This window comes from Siphateles boraxobius, unplaced genomic scaffold (assembly GCF_051911475.1).
Source record: "Siphateles boraxobius isolate OS27281-9 unplaced genomic scaffold, OSU_SipBor_1 9, whole genome shotgun sequence".
Lineage (NCBI taxonomy): Eukaryota > Metazoa > Chordata > Actinopteri > Cypriniformes > Leuciscidae > Siphateles > Siphateles boraxobius.
The window spans coordinates 2,253,051-2,267,165 of record NW_027509219.1 but is presented as its reverse complement, the minus strand read 5'-3'; the positions used below and the strand labels follow the sequence as shown (position 1 = coordinate 2,267,165).

At 46.2% G+C, this 14,115-nt stretch overlaps 1 protein-coding gene across 2 annotated transcripts in view; it reads right to left on the bottom strand.

The window, feature by feature from the left end:
• The window catches only part of antxr1a (ANTXR cell adhesion molecule 1a), a 106,079-nt gene that overhangs the window by 39,187 nt on the left and 52,777 nt on the right, over positions 1-14,115 (bottom strand). For both annotated transcript variants that reach the window (XM_077222781.1, XM_077222782.1), the window contains exons 11-13: positions 11,497-11,566; positions 11,290-11,368; positions 3,712-3,807 (exon numbers count right to left, since the gene is read on the bottom strand). In XM_077222781.1, coding sequence (XP_077078896.1) covers positions 3,712-3,807; positions 11,290-11,368; positions 11,497-11,566 — 245 coding nt within the window. The remainder of the gene's footprint in view (positions 1-3,711; positions 3,808-11,289; positions 11,369-11,496; positions 11,567-14,115) is intronic.

Below are 14,115 nucleotides of genomic sequence, written 5' to 3'. Positions count from 1 at the left end.
GCTTGTGCCACGCCCTCTGCTCAAACAGAGGAGTGGTAGAGCTTTTGCAGTTGCTGCTCCACGTTTGTGGAACCAGCTCCCCCTGGATATTAGATCTGCTCCCTCCATTTCTGCCTTCAAATCCAGGCTAAAAACCCCCTTTTATTCCCTAGCCTTCCTTGTTCCCTAACCCTATACTCCTGCTCCTTCTCTGTATTTCTGTGTCATGTGCCCTGATGTTGAAGGTTTCCTTTTTATTCATGTTTTGTATAATTTTGACAATTGATCCTATATGTTTTTGTATTATTTGTCTTTTTAGTTATTCACTGTACAGCACTTTGGTCAGTTTTATGCTGTGTGTAAATGTGCTTTATAAATTAAATGTACTTACTTAATGAAATTGAGAATGGGTACTATTCCTCCTTGTTATTTCAAAGGTCAAATCATAATTTTATTTCCCATGGTAACACAGGATAACATTTCCCAAACAGAGCCGTGCCCCCTTGAAGTTCCTAGAGAGATTTCAAGTGGCAGACAGACAAGTCTTTTTCCGTTGTTTTGGTCAAGACTAGTAAAAATATTAATTTCATAAGGCATTTTGCCGAGCAGGTTTGAACTTGACTAACACACATGGTTTTTAAAATCTAAAAGACCTTGTGTTAATAAATAAAGCCAAGCTATTTAAACATAGCAATAAACGTATGCCAATTTAGTCCATGATAGCCAACAGTTGGTCTCTATGGAAACTGATTGTGGCTGAGCAGGATTTTAGTTGGTTTAGCTGGTTCAACCTTCCTTGAACTTCACTCCAGAGCTTCACACTCTTTTAACATGGCAATGACTCATTTGTTCTCTTTTCCTGTTGTGACTTTCCAGACAAATTCCAGACATGTCTAGTTCTTCTGATATTCCTCAGTTGGACCTCACTGACAGTCTGAATTATTATATGTCCCTCAGAAATCAAGAAAAATGCCAGGGTAGGGTCTCGAGCAGTGGAAGTACAATGTTCTGTGGAAAATGTTCAATCTCTGTAAGATCTATAGGTCAAATTGTACCCTGGGGAAAACCTGCCAAGACCACGGGTGTCTGATGCTATCCTGCAGAATATCAACATACCTGCCTGGAAGGTTCTAATGAAGCCAACTCCTTTATTTTCTGGTTCAAGTGTGTTTAATTAGGGTTGAAGCTAAACTCTGCAGAACGGTGGCCTTCAAGGAGCAGGATCCAGGATGCGATGGTCTTGATCCATCAGGAGCCAAGACCATCGTAGGGTCGGCTGTTGATTATCTTAAATTACCAGTCAAAACCATCTTATTGACCAGTATGAGGTATATTTTGGGCACTTTCATGCTGTTTTGACTTGTCACCATTATGGCTACATTGGCCAAGCTAGTTTACCTGCAACAATGGCCTTCTGACCAGCTTGTGCTAGTGTAAAAAAGGCCAACTGGTATAGAGGTAAGCTTTTTAGCACCTTTGTTAGTGTGTCTGCCTTTAACCAGATACAATGGCGCTGTGACATGGATGGGTGTGAGGTTTAAGAGGGTGACACTGTGTCTATGCTGGATGCAAAAAAGCAATCATTGCAAATTAATTTGTCCTTCGTATCACAAGTATTGCAAATGCTTTGAGTATGTCAGAAATAGAATGGAGCATCAGTTTACAGTCGGGAATTTGTTGTGTTACATTCGCCCTGTCCAGTGTTGACAGCATCATTTACTATAATGGGTTCTATAGTTGTTGTTTTTTTTGTTACTTTGCACCGCTCACGTCTGTTGTAAACACAGTGTGAGGGCAACGAAGGCCAGCTGGTAAAAGCTATGCATGTAAACTTCACTTACCCTGGCCTTAAGAGGCATGCTAACAACTGACACTAGAGGCTGGACCCTTGTTAGTGCACCCAGCTCCCATACCGGTTAACGCTGGTTTGATTCCCACTCTGGGATGCGTTTCCCAAAGCATCTTTAGCCAACTATGGTCCCAAGTTCTGTCGTTATCAGCATAGTTCATGTGTTTCCGAAACCATAGCTTTAACGAACATCCACAAACAGCACAGCAAATTTCTGTAGTTGGAACGACAGCTCTCCACCTGTGGTTAGAAGCATAGTTTCTTGTTTGCATGAAATTAGGACTTGATAAATCCTTATTTTGAGCAAAATAAGCAAGCTGACATTCAGTAAAATCTGTAACAATATTTGGAATACACACAAATGTAATTTATGTCGATTAGTTTGTCAAGAGATTTAAAGCACCGTTTTTGAAGAGTGCGCATGTGCGTACATGCTCTAGTACGCAAGGACGAGCCTATGATTGAATCTGTAAATAAAGCAAAATAACTGAGAAATAGTCCTCAGATGCCATGTCCATAATTTATAGCAAAACATCTAGCATTAATTCGATCTCTAACAGATTCATTAAAAGTAGTTACTCCACCAGGTGCGTGACATCATTAACCAACGTTGAACGACCAGTTTGCAACAATACGGTTTTGAGAAACAGTGGTGACTAGCTCGTACTATGGTAGTAAAGCAGCGAGTAACGTCGCTGTACGGGAAACGCACCCCTGATTGATAGGACCAGTTACACTAGTAGAAGAGCAGCATTACCCAGTGGTTGAGACCAGCTCATTTGAGTCAGAGTCAAAACCAAGACCAGAAAAGTATCAAGTCTGAGTCAGGACCGAGTCCACATGCTCCCGGGTCAATGACAAGATCAAGATAACGCCAGCAATTGCTGGCACATGGACTTGGGTGCATGTTGACTCTGTCTTGACTCAAAACTCAAGCCTCTTCTGATCTTGGTGTGGTCACAATAAGAAAAAAATCTCACTAATTAACACTGATTTTTGGATGTCTAACCACATAATCAACCATTTTGACCCACCCCCTCATTCACACTGTTATTTTTTTTCTCTATTCTCTAAATTCTTATATCGAAACTTTCTTTATTGTAAAAAAGGTTTCACATCTGCACCTCTGCTGGAACCGTAATGAGGAAAGTCACTTTTGACATTTGAACTTGAGAGTTCAAAGGTGACATTAGATCCAAGAGTTGTCGGGCCAATCGGTTCATAAATCCCAGGTGGCCTTGACCCTGTGTGGGTCTAATATACTCAGTCAGGGCTTAATAAGTAATTACAGAACAAATAGGGCATGCAAACTAACTTAACACAACCTGCACATAGTGAATGGACAACAATGGAATTGAGTTTAGCAACAGAAAGGCTCATTACATGGTCAAACAAACCTGAAGGATGGCAACAACCAAAGGTAATTCAAAATAATGGTGTACATTGTGTCCACAACCCTACCTAACTTTGCCCATACATCCCTGGGCCTAGGGTATCTAAAATGTATCTTTAGGTAATTGTGTTTTGCTCAAGTCATCTCTCTATATTTGTATAATTATTGGAAATAGAAGAATCCAACAGGTTTACTGTTGACTTGTACTTGTAACTTAGACTAGAGGGAGTAAAAGTCATTCTGCCTTTAGTTTCACTTGTGCTCATTTCACCTGGTAACTGCAGTGGTGCAGTTTTTTTATTTCCAGATGTTTGATTCCATAGTGGGCTCTCTCTTACGTTATACTCCTTGGACTTGAGCAAATGCACATTCATCTATTTAAGTTTTCTGTGTAATTCTACAGATACAGATTTGGGTGTAAGTCCTAATATGTAGCAGCACTTCTATCTGAGTAAACTAGCACAGAAGCTGTTTCACGCAGAGGACTCACCACAGTGCAGCAGAGAGGCCAGAACCACCACAGGAGAGCCAGAATCAGCAGTAGCATCACTATCAGTAGCGCTATGGCCAGGATCGTACCATCAGACTGCAGGGAGGAGCAGATGAACAACACTCTAACTGGGACCGTGTTTTGTTATCACATCAGATCCAAATGACATGCAGAAAAACATTTGGAAAATGCAATGGAACAAAACGATGAAGTCAGTCCTTCAACCTCCAGTTCAAACAATGGCTCCATATAAGGGTGCTAGCTGTGAAAATAACAGATGATGCATGATGACAGAGATGGTTAATAAAAAAGGGGGTTGAACCAAGTTACAAGTGGTCTCACTGGGAGATCTCATAACCCATTGATTCTCTAGCTGGTGGGAAACGTATTGTGCTCTTCTAAAGAGCTTTGACTGGCATCACTTTACAGGCATCAGACATTCCAGAAATCCTTTTAAATATTTTTTTTTTCCTTTTCTTTAAAGCCTGCAGACTGTAGTTGGACCCTATTTCCTTTAACACATTTTTTTTTTACTGAGTAATTCGGCTGCATTTTCAAAAGCTAAAATGCTGCAACAATGACTGTTAGCTAGAGAATCCATTGTGATAAGCAGTGGTGTGGAGTAACAAAAACTTCTTCCAACGTGTATCAGTACAGTTTGATTAGCATAACTGGAAACAAAATAAAAACAGGGACAAATTAATGTCACATTGTCATTTAATGTAAAATACACTTTCCTAAACTGTTTTATAATCTGAAAATTATTTTAAAAGATATTGTCCCTTTAAAACAGCTTTGATAGCTACTTTTCTACACTGGGCAAGCTACAGTTTTAAGATACAATACCGATTAAAAGTTTGGGGTCAGAATTATTTAATTTTTTTTAAGTGCTACTTTTATACAACAAGGGCACATTTAATGATCAAAAATGACAGTGAAGTCAAAATAATATTTATATTTCAAATAAATGCTGTTCTGCAAACTTTTCTTCATCAAAGAACACTGAAAAAAAAGTAATACTTTATTTTATACAGTGTCCTTGTAAAACGTTACATGTAGTTACTGTATTAATAACTAACCCTAAACCAACCCCTTTTCCTAATATAGCTATCCCAACCATTTTCAAATAATACTAATCAGAAATGTTTCTTAAGCAGCAAATCGTCCTGGTTGCGTATGCAACCCACCGTTCCCTGAAGGAGGGAACGGAGGACGTAGTCGACGGTCGACTGAATTGGGATCTCGCTAGAGAGCCTGTCTTCTTCGAGTACTATTGAACGAGCCAATGTAATTGGCGTGCGTGATTCGCATCACACACTCCGCCCCCGCGGCGCGGGTATAAATACGGAAGTGGATGCACGCACTAGTTGCTTTTCGCTGAGGAGCCGAGAGTAACCCGGGGTCAGCGGTGGTCCAGCGGTAGTGGCAAGGGGACTACGTCCTCCGTTCCCTCCTTCAGGGAACGGTGGGTTGCATACGCAACCAGGACGTTCCCTTTCAGTCGATAACGTCAGACGTAGTCGACGGTCGACTGAATTGGGATCACCCTTTGAACACGCCACTAACGCTGCCACCTTCCAGTGCCTAAACCAAAGCCTCCTGATGCCCCTGCAAACTTAAGGCGGGGAAGGACAGGGCTTAGGCCAGGGAAGTCACTGCTGTTCCTACAGGACCACTGGGAAAGCGTTCCCCGTACATTGGAAGGAAGGGACGCTGCGGAAGCCACGTCCAACCCAAAGGGAGGTAACGTGGAAAATACACATATGAACTGGGCGGAAACCGGGCAGTCTAACATATGGAATGACACTGGGGTGGCTCCAGCCTAAGACGGGGGGAGACACACCGGACAGTGACGGCAGAGAGACTCTGCCGAGGGAAGACACGGGCTCACCGCAGGGAGCCGTATCGTGGAAGAATACGCATATGGGGTCGCCGTAGGGACCGCAACATATGGACCCAGCCTAACACAGGTTCCACACTGCTTACGAGTGGTAGGCCTAACACCAGACGTTCCGCACGTCCGACGTCGGAGGGGTGTGGAGGAACTCAACAGGGTTCAATTTTAAGGGAACTCAAACTGGAGTAGAAAGGCGCACGTATCCAGTCCATAGGAGGGGAGTGGCGCAGCAAGCCGACACTTGAACCGGGCTCACGGTGAAACTGGCTTCATGAGAAGGGAGCCCACGGGAAGCAGCGGTTCAACTAGGTGTCGTCCAGCCCCCAACTCTAGAATCTGTTTAGCAAAGCATATCTTCAACGCCCAGTCGGAGCACTTTACACTCATCATAGAGGAGCTCAACACCTAAGTGGACATGTTGCATCTCGGATTTTCATCGAAATGAAGGCAAGCACTAAGTGCAATTTTGCATGGAAACAGCCTTCCCTCTCTGCTGAATTCCAACAGATATTTGTAGAGCTGGTCTGAGGTCTATGACTTGCATTCTGTACACGTCCAAGCGAACGGACAGAGAAGCCAGGGCTGGATCTGCCTCCTCCAGGGCAGCACTTGCAGGCTCACCACCTGCTCCTATTACGGGAGAGGTAGGAACCTTGGGCACAATCCGAGCCGGGGTCTCAGCTTGTGAGAGTTAGCCGGCCCAGACTCCAGGCACAATACGTTGACCGAAAGCGAGCAAGTCCCTACCCTCTAGTAGAGACCACGCGAGCAGGAGAACTGATATAACAGATTTTTTAACTCACTGCCTGCAGTGGCTCAGGGGCGGTCTCTGCAGTGCAGTCGCACCAGGGACAAGGCCCAAGAGGATAAAGAGGGACACAAGGATTTACAAGACCTTGCTCCTCAGGAACTTGACGATCAGAACGTGCTTCTGCATACTTTTGCAACACGATGAGCGTCGTTTAAACACCGAGGCAACATCATTTTGAGGGAGAAGGAAAACAGCCTACTGCAACCCATTTTGCAGGAAAGAGAGCACTGAAGTGATCGAAAGCTTTCAGGATCTCCTCTGGAGAGAAGACGCACTCAACGACTAGGTTCCACTTCTAAAGGCGTAAGCACGCTACCCAATTCTACGGGGTGCTCGCAGAAGTGATGGTAACTATCACATGTTCTTGTGATAGCCACCTGAACCTCCGCGTTCTGATGTAAGACCGCCCTGAATCTCCGGGGGAAGAACGCGTGTGCCATCGTGCCCCGTCCCCGAAAGAGTTTTCAGGGGAAGTCAGGAAGGCTGTTGATGGGAACCAGGTCTAGTTGGGCCAATAAGGGGCAACTATGACGACCTGTTCCTCTCCTGACTTGCGTAGGTGCAAGCGACGGGCGCAAAAGACAGGAGCATTGCTCAACACAACATGTGAAGATCACTGGGCTTCAGGAGCATTTTCTGCTCAGCACTTGGGTGTGACAAGTTCACTGAGCTTCAGGAGCATTCCTGCTCAACACCTGAGTGTGATAAACTCACCGAGCATCAGGAGAATTTCTGCTCAACACTTGAGTGCGAAGAGCTTCACTGAGCGACAGGAGCATTTCTGCTCAGCACTTGAGTGTGACAAGTTCACTGAGCTTCAGAGGCATTCCTGCTCAACACCTGAGTGTGATAAACTCACTGAGCTTCAGGAGCATTTCTGCTCAACACTTGAGTGCGAAGAACTTCACTGAGCACCAGGAGCATTCCTGCTCAGCACTGCGTGTGACGAATTCACTGAGCTACAGGAGCATTTCTGCTCAACACCTGAGTGTGATGAACTCACTGAGCTACAGGAGCCTTGCTGCTCAACACCTGAGTGCGATGAACTTCACTGAGTTTCAGGAGCAATTCTGCTCAACATGAAGTGTGATGATTTCACTGACTTGAGCAGGCGCAAGGCGACCATGAGTCGCAGTCACTTTTAGAAGGCTCACTGGGGTTAAACGCATTTCTGCGGGCCCCTGGGGCAGCTGAGACCCAGTGTTTGTCCAAGGGTAGTCCGCTCGGTTTACACAAACACTGGCGGAAAGATGAAACCGGGGGGGGCAACTGAGCGGCCCCGGAATGTCATGACCCAGCTGGACCCAGGGGATGGAGTCTCCACTTGCTCTGGCTATAACTGTCGTGAGGCTCGATGGCGGCACGATTGAGTAAAGCGGGAAGAGTGGAACAAAGCGTCCTCAGAAGCTTCTGACTCCAAGGAGGAGGTGACGGGTGAGTTGTCCTGTTAAAACACGCCCTTGTACATGGCCCTTCTGTTGAAGAGGGTTTGGCAGCAGACCGGGATGAACTATAGTCACACAGGGTGAGCTGCTCTGCCACGGTCACCTAGGGACTCTGAAGCGCTGAAGCGGTCACATATGGAGGAAGCCAATGGCTGCAACTACCATATACCCCAGGAGCCTCTGAAAGTTCTTCCAGTGGGACCCTTTCTCACTTCAAACACCAGCTGAACACATTCTCATTGGAGAAACGTGTTAGACCGAGTCCATCTCCAAAACTGAAAAAGAGATACTAAGCCCGTGGGCGAGATTACTCTCTTCCAGTTGACCTGAAGACCCAACGGGCTCTGGAGCACTCGAAGGGAAGGACACTGTACTGATACTCCACCCTTTACACGCAACCCACAGGATGGCCTGCGGTGCGGAAGGTAGAGATCTGTTCTTAAGCACATGTCTTTCAGGTCGGAGCTGCAGACCAATCTTGGGCCAAGATGGTCACGACCCACCACCTAGTAGCACGAAGAACGAGTTTACAACTGGCCTTCGTACCGGCTGGAGGAGCGGCTATATCAAATCCTTCGCCAGCAGGATAAGATAAGCACGCACAAGTCAGGAGCACTGCTCAACACTCGGTGTGATGAATATCACTGAATTTTCAGGAGCACGTCTGCTCAACACCTAATGTGATGACTATCACTGACTTGAGCGGGGTAGCCGAGCCTGAGGTGGGGCAGCAAAGTAGAGAGAGTGGTGTTAGTGTGCTGTGCAACACTTACCTGTCTCTACAAGCGGATGGGGGCGCGTGAGAAGGCGGATGACCGGGTCCTCGAACGCACCAAGCTGCCTGCTGGCGACCAAGGGGGAGCTGAGGGGTGTAAGGCTATACAGGGTCACACCCGCCAGACTGGCCCTCTTGGGACCCAGGAACAGATGAAATTGCTCTCTCTTTGTAGTGTGGGTACCGCTTGCTCCGCTTTTTTTTTTTTTTTTTTTTTAGGGAGCCAGCGGCGGAACAGACACACACACAAACAAAGGCTCCACCCGGCCCTCACCCGGGGGGGAGGGAGTGATCGTGCCACTCCAAGAGCATCTCATCCATTTCTGGGCGGCCCGCTCCGGAATGCTTTCGCTGTCGCTTGCCACCTGGCTTGGCAGCGCCTGGAGCGGGCTGGGCGTCTCTACTGCGGCCGGCTCCATGCTGAGGCCTGGGTGGAGGCTGCTGCAGAGGGCCAGCAGGAGCGGCGGCCGGGGAACGCCCACGGCGACGAGCAGGCGGAGGAGCTGCCACCGGCGGCGGGTGGAGGCAGCAGCTGGCCACCGGGGCAGGATGTGCCGGATGACCTCCGTCTGCGCTTGAGCGGCAGAGAACTGTTTGATGCAGTTCTCCACCGCGTCGCCGATCAGCCCAACCTGGGAAATTGGGGAGACCAGGAACCGAACCTTGTCCGCATCCGCCATACCAACCAGGCTGAGCCAACGAAGGCGCTACTGGACCACCAAGGTGGACATCGCCAGACCGATCACGCACGCTACGACACCCGTACCCCGGAGGGTGAGGTCGGATGCAGTGCGGTGCTCACATATGAGCGCACGGTCTGGATTACCCTCGTGCATGCCATGGGTGCCCTAGCCTGCAGCAACGCCACGGCACGCAAGAGGAAGGGGCTTGCCCACAGGCTTTGTAAGCTCTGCCCGTCGGAACAGACGAAAACTCACAGGCCTTAGGGGGGAGACGAGGATCCCCCCAAAAGGCAGCGGCCGCCGGACACAGGTGCACCTGTGTCGACAGACCGCTCCAATGGAGGGACACCTCGCAACCCTTCACCGTTCCTCCATCAAGGGTAATGAGGGGGAAAAGCTATTCAGGCAGTTTCTGGCAGAGAAAGATACTGTTCACCACCTGATAAGCTCTCCATGCATTTCGGGAAAGAAAGGCACTGGGGCGGCGAGCTGAGAACCAGCGCGGCCCGCCCCAAGATACCAAACTCCAGATTCCAACCGAGACTGAACGGGACACGGTGGAGGTTCCACTCGAGCCCGGCAGCCTCGGCGGCCCGTTTCAGCATAGCTGATAATTCTGGATCCGGCTCGGGCAACATTGAACTCCCGGAGGGAGACAATGCAGCCGAGTCATCATCTCTAGAAGTCAGCTCACCCTCCGATGCTGCAATCGGCGTCCTGTCCTCCAGGGGAGCCCCGAGTGAAACCGCAGGCCCACCCATTACAGATGGACCAGCAGACAACACAGGAGGCTCCAGTGGTTGCAGTGGAAGGGAGGAGTGAGGAGCCCACAGGGAATGGTTACCGGGCGGGACATCCAACACTATCCTCCGGTCACCCATCCCACACAGCACCCGAGGGTGGGGCATGGTAATGGGGACTCGCTCTCCGGGAACGAAGGCGAGTCTCGCCCTCAACACTGCGACAGTCATGTTCCCACAGTGAAAACATGAGCTGTCCACAAAAGCTGTCTCAGCGTGCTGTAAGCCAAACACGTGACACAACAGTTGTGACCATCAGAGAGAGACAGGGAACGACCGCACCCAGAAACGCACGGGCGGAATGACATCTTGAAAAAGACGCAAACGCACCCGTGTTGCTCTTTCAGAAAATAGGACCGTCACCAGTGCCGGAGCACACAGGGGAATGACCGCGGCAACACTGAACAGAGAACTGAAACAGTGAAGCACTCACTTTTCCGCCCTCTAACCAGCCATCAACACACACAAACATTTAGAAATTTGTTGCTGTTAAATCAGCAGTTGAGAGCTCAAAGCTCGCGATCACCGCTGCACTCGCGCTGTAGAACACCAGCACTGGTAGAGTCTTCCTGAAGAACACCGACACACTCGCTCGTTGTAGACAACAGCACTCTCAGAGACATCAAACGATCGGCTCCGAAGCGAAAGGCAACTAGTGCGTGCATCCACTTCCGTATTTATACCCGCGCCGCGGGGGCGGAGTGTGTGATGCGAATAACGCACGCCAATTACATTGGCTCGTTCAATAGTACTCGAAGAAGACAGGCTCTCTAGCGAGATCCCAATTCAGTCGACCGTCGACTACGTCTGACGTTATCGACTGAAAGGGAACAGCATATTAGAATGATTTCTGAAGAATCAGGTGACACTGAAGACTGGAGTAATGATGCTAAAAAATAAGCTTTGCATCAAATAAATAAATTATATTTTAAAATATATTAAAATAGAAAATAGTAATTTTAAACGTTACTAATATTTCACAAAATAACTGTGTACTTTAATTTCATTTAAATAAATGCAGCCTTGTTGACCATAAGACTTTTTTATCTTATGGTCAATCTTACCAGCTACAAACCTTTCAACAGTAGTGCAGCTGTCCCAACATTGGTTGTCAAAAACAAAAACACAAAACATAAATAAAGAAAGATAATTTAGAATAATACTTACACAGCTTACAGTGGTGATAGTAACAGAACTAGAGATAAAACTCAGGCCTTCGTTCATGCTAACGTAAAGGGAGGCTGCCCTGCAATTCACATGGAAATAATTACTTGTGTCTTTTGAAAACAGTATATTACATTCCATCATGAGAGAAGCCAAAGTTAAAATTCTGCAACTAGAAAGAATGCAAAAAGGTGTATCTGGGACACTTACGTTCCCTCCTCTCGAAGAACAGGAGCTGGGCACAGTAGATACGTGTCCTCCACTATCAATGGCTTCACCACTAATAAAAAATAAAAAGAGTGGCGTCGGTTCAGGCAGGTCACGTTACTGACTCTCAGCTGATACACGTCTACCTATAGGAATATGATGCCTATCACTGTATACATATATAAGTATTCAGTATTATAAGCAGATATCGCGTTTCTCAGGAGCTTATTACCCTCCACCATCCCCAGCTCCTCCTGTCGTCAGTCAGAATGGCATTGTGATTCCCCTTGAATCAGAATAAATTCTCAAATTATGTTGTACTTTAAAATCTTGAATTATTGACATCTGCAATATATGAATGTTGGTTTTGTTCTGTTTCCCCTAAGGGGGTTATTGCTGCTCTCCCTGCTCTTATCCATGCTAGGCTGCATGGATGCACAAGGGAGTTCTTGCCCAGAACAGAACCATACCGCCAATCCTAACTGTATGCTATTTGTCAATCGTATTTGATGAAAGTGATCCTGCCAGAAATGCAGACTAACATTTCAAACTGCAAATCTGGAAAACACTGCATTAAAAGTCATCATATTTATTTTGTTTGATTGCTTGTTGCATAAGAGGTTAGATGAGGACAGACTGCATTTAATTTTTACTTGTTTTATTTTTACAACCCACTACATTTTTATCAGCTTGGATTTGAATATTAACCTTTCAATTTAACGTGCACTGCTTCAAGTAGTGGCTAATGCTCAGGGCTAGAAACTTGAAGCTTCCCATGAGCTTTCAGCATTGGGCTCTTAAGCAAGGCATTTCACCGCTAGTGACCCTAAAGTATCCGAATGGAAGAGTGGAAGTGGGCCATTGATTACAAAACAGGAGAAATGGGATCAGAGCTCTGGAGCCTCTGACTGTCAAAGGCCTCCAACTGAGAAGCCAGTGGAGGCCCAAAACAATGAATGATTGAAGATGTAAAGGTACATTCTTGTAATTGCAACTTTGTGATTCTCTTATCTTACCACTGCTACACTGCAAGAAATCAAATGGACAGGAGGTCGATTGGTGCTTTAGCAATGACACAGCCAAAGCAAGAGACAAATATGACACTACTGCTTTTCCCTTTATCCTGTAGGAAGCTGTTTGTTGGTGTAAGCAGTTGGCTCAAATCCAAAAGAATCCGAATTCTGGCAGAGGATCCTGTTGTCATTGTGCTTTAATGGGCTGTTTACCCATAGCACATGAGGGAAAGTCATGTTTTACTACGAAGTAAAGACGTGCACATGGTTTCGACTTGCGTGATAAATCAATAAGAATTACTGTTGGTACCAAATTGCATCTGAGCCTTTAGAGAGGGAAATGGCCTGCACTGGGCTCAAGCCTAATGGGTGAATTCAACAGCTGATGTGCTTATTATGCAAACATCTAATTGCTTGAGAATTTTCTTGTGGTTTAAGAAAGGAAATGCAAGTCAAGGACAGCTACACTTGACACCTGCTACACACAAGCAAAAACCTTTGAAGAAGCAGCTGTTTCTGGATTTGCCAATGTTTGCTAAGTAAGTGGTATCATATCTTCAAAAGATGTTCAGATTTCAGTGCACAAAAATGGATGTAAATTTAGTGAACTGGGCGGCAACTTCTATAAAGTCCATCCTAACTGTTCACATACATTTTCGTTAATTTCTTGTGCAACTGTTCACTCGCTCCTAATGTGTGTGCACTAACTTGGATGGGTTGCATGCAGAGGACACATTCTGACCATGGGTTACTATGCTTGGCCTTCACATGTCACTTTCACTGTTGGCTCATGTCAGACGCCGATTGGGTTATTGGCCCGATGGGTTATGCATGCCGACGAGAGGCGACAACAAAGTCAGCTTTCGTTGCTGCTAGTTCTTTGACAGCGTCTATAACAGACCTCACACCACAGGAAAATCGGATAAGATAATCTGTAGAACCATCAAGATAACTGGGACTTTGCCTAGGATTGTCGGAAGGGTAGAATTGGGGCCGATTATCTTGTAGTGTGTGGGTGCTTTTAGAAACACAACAGTGTAAGGGGCTGTTCACACAAAACACATTTTTTCCATTCCATTGCGATACTTTTCCATTGTTTTCCAATATAAACACGTGCTAGATGGACGTCTTTAACCATTGCACTCGCTTCTCACATCTTTTGCAGCGTCTGGCGCATAACATGGCATTCGGAAAATGCAGCGTTCAAGGTAAAACAAGAAAGAAGTTCAACCTGTGTGAACCGGCCCTTAACCAGTTTTCTGTAATTTGATGCTAAGGTAATACAACACAAGCAACAGTGTTAAAAATGCCCATTAAATATTTTTAAAATGAAATAAGATGTACAATGTTAATAACTGTGGAATTGCATAATTTATGCATGTGCTAGGGTGCACGTTGTGCAAAACATCTTCATAGTACATGTCTACAGTAGACGCACATAAAAAAAAAAATTTATACCCGTGCATAATCTGGATGATCAGATCGCACATGCACCTTACATTTTTTTGCACTAGTTCATTTGTCCAGAAGGTGGCAACACTGTCTCGACCCATTTCACAGCCATAAATGAGACGCATAAGACAGAACAAAAACAAAAGACTACTGGAGA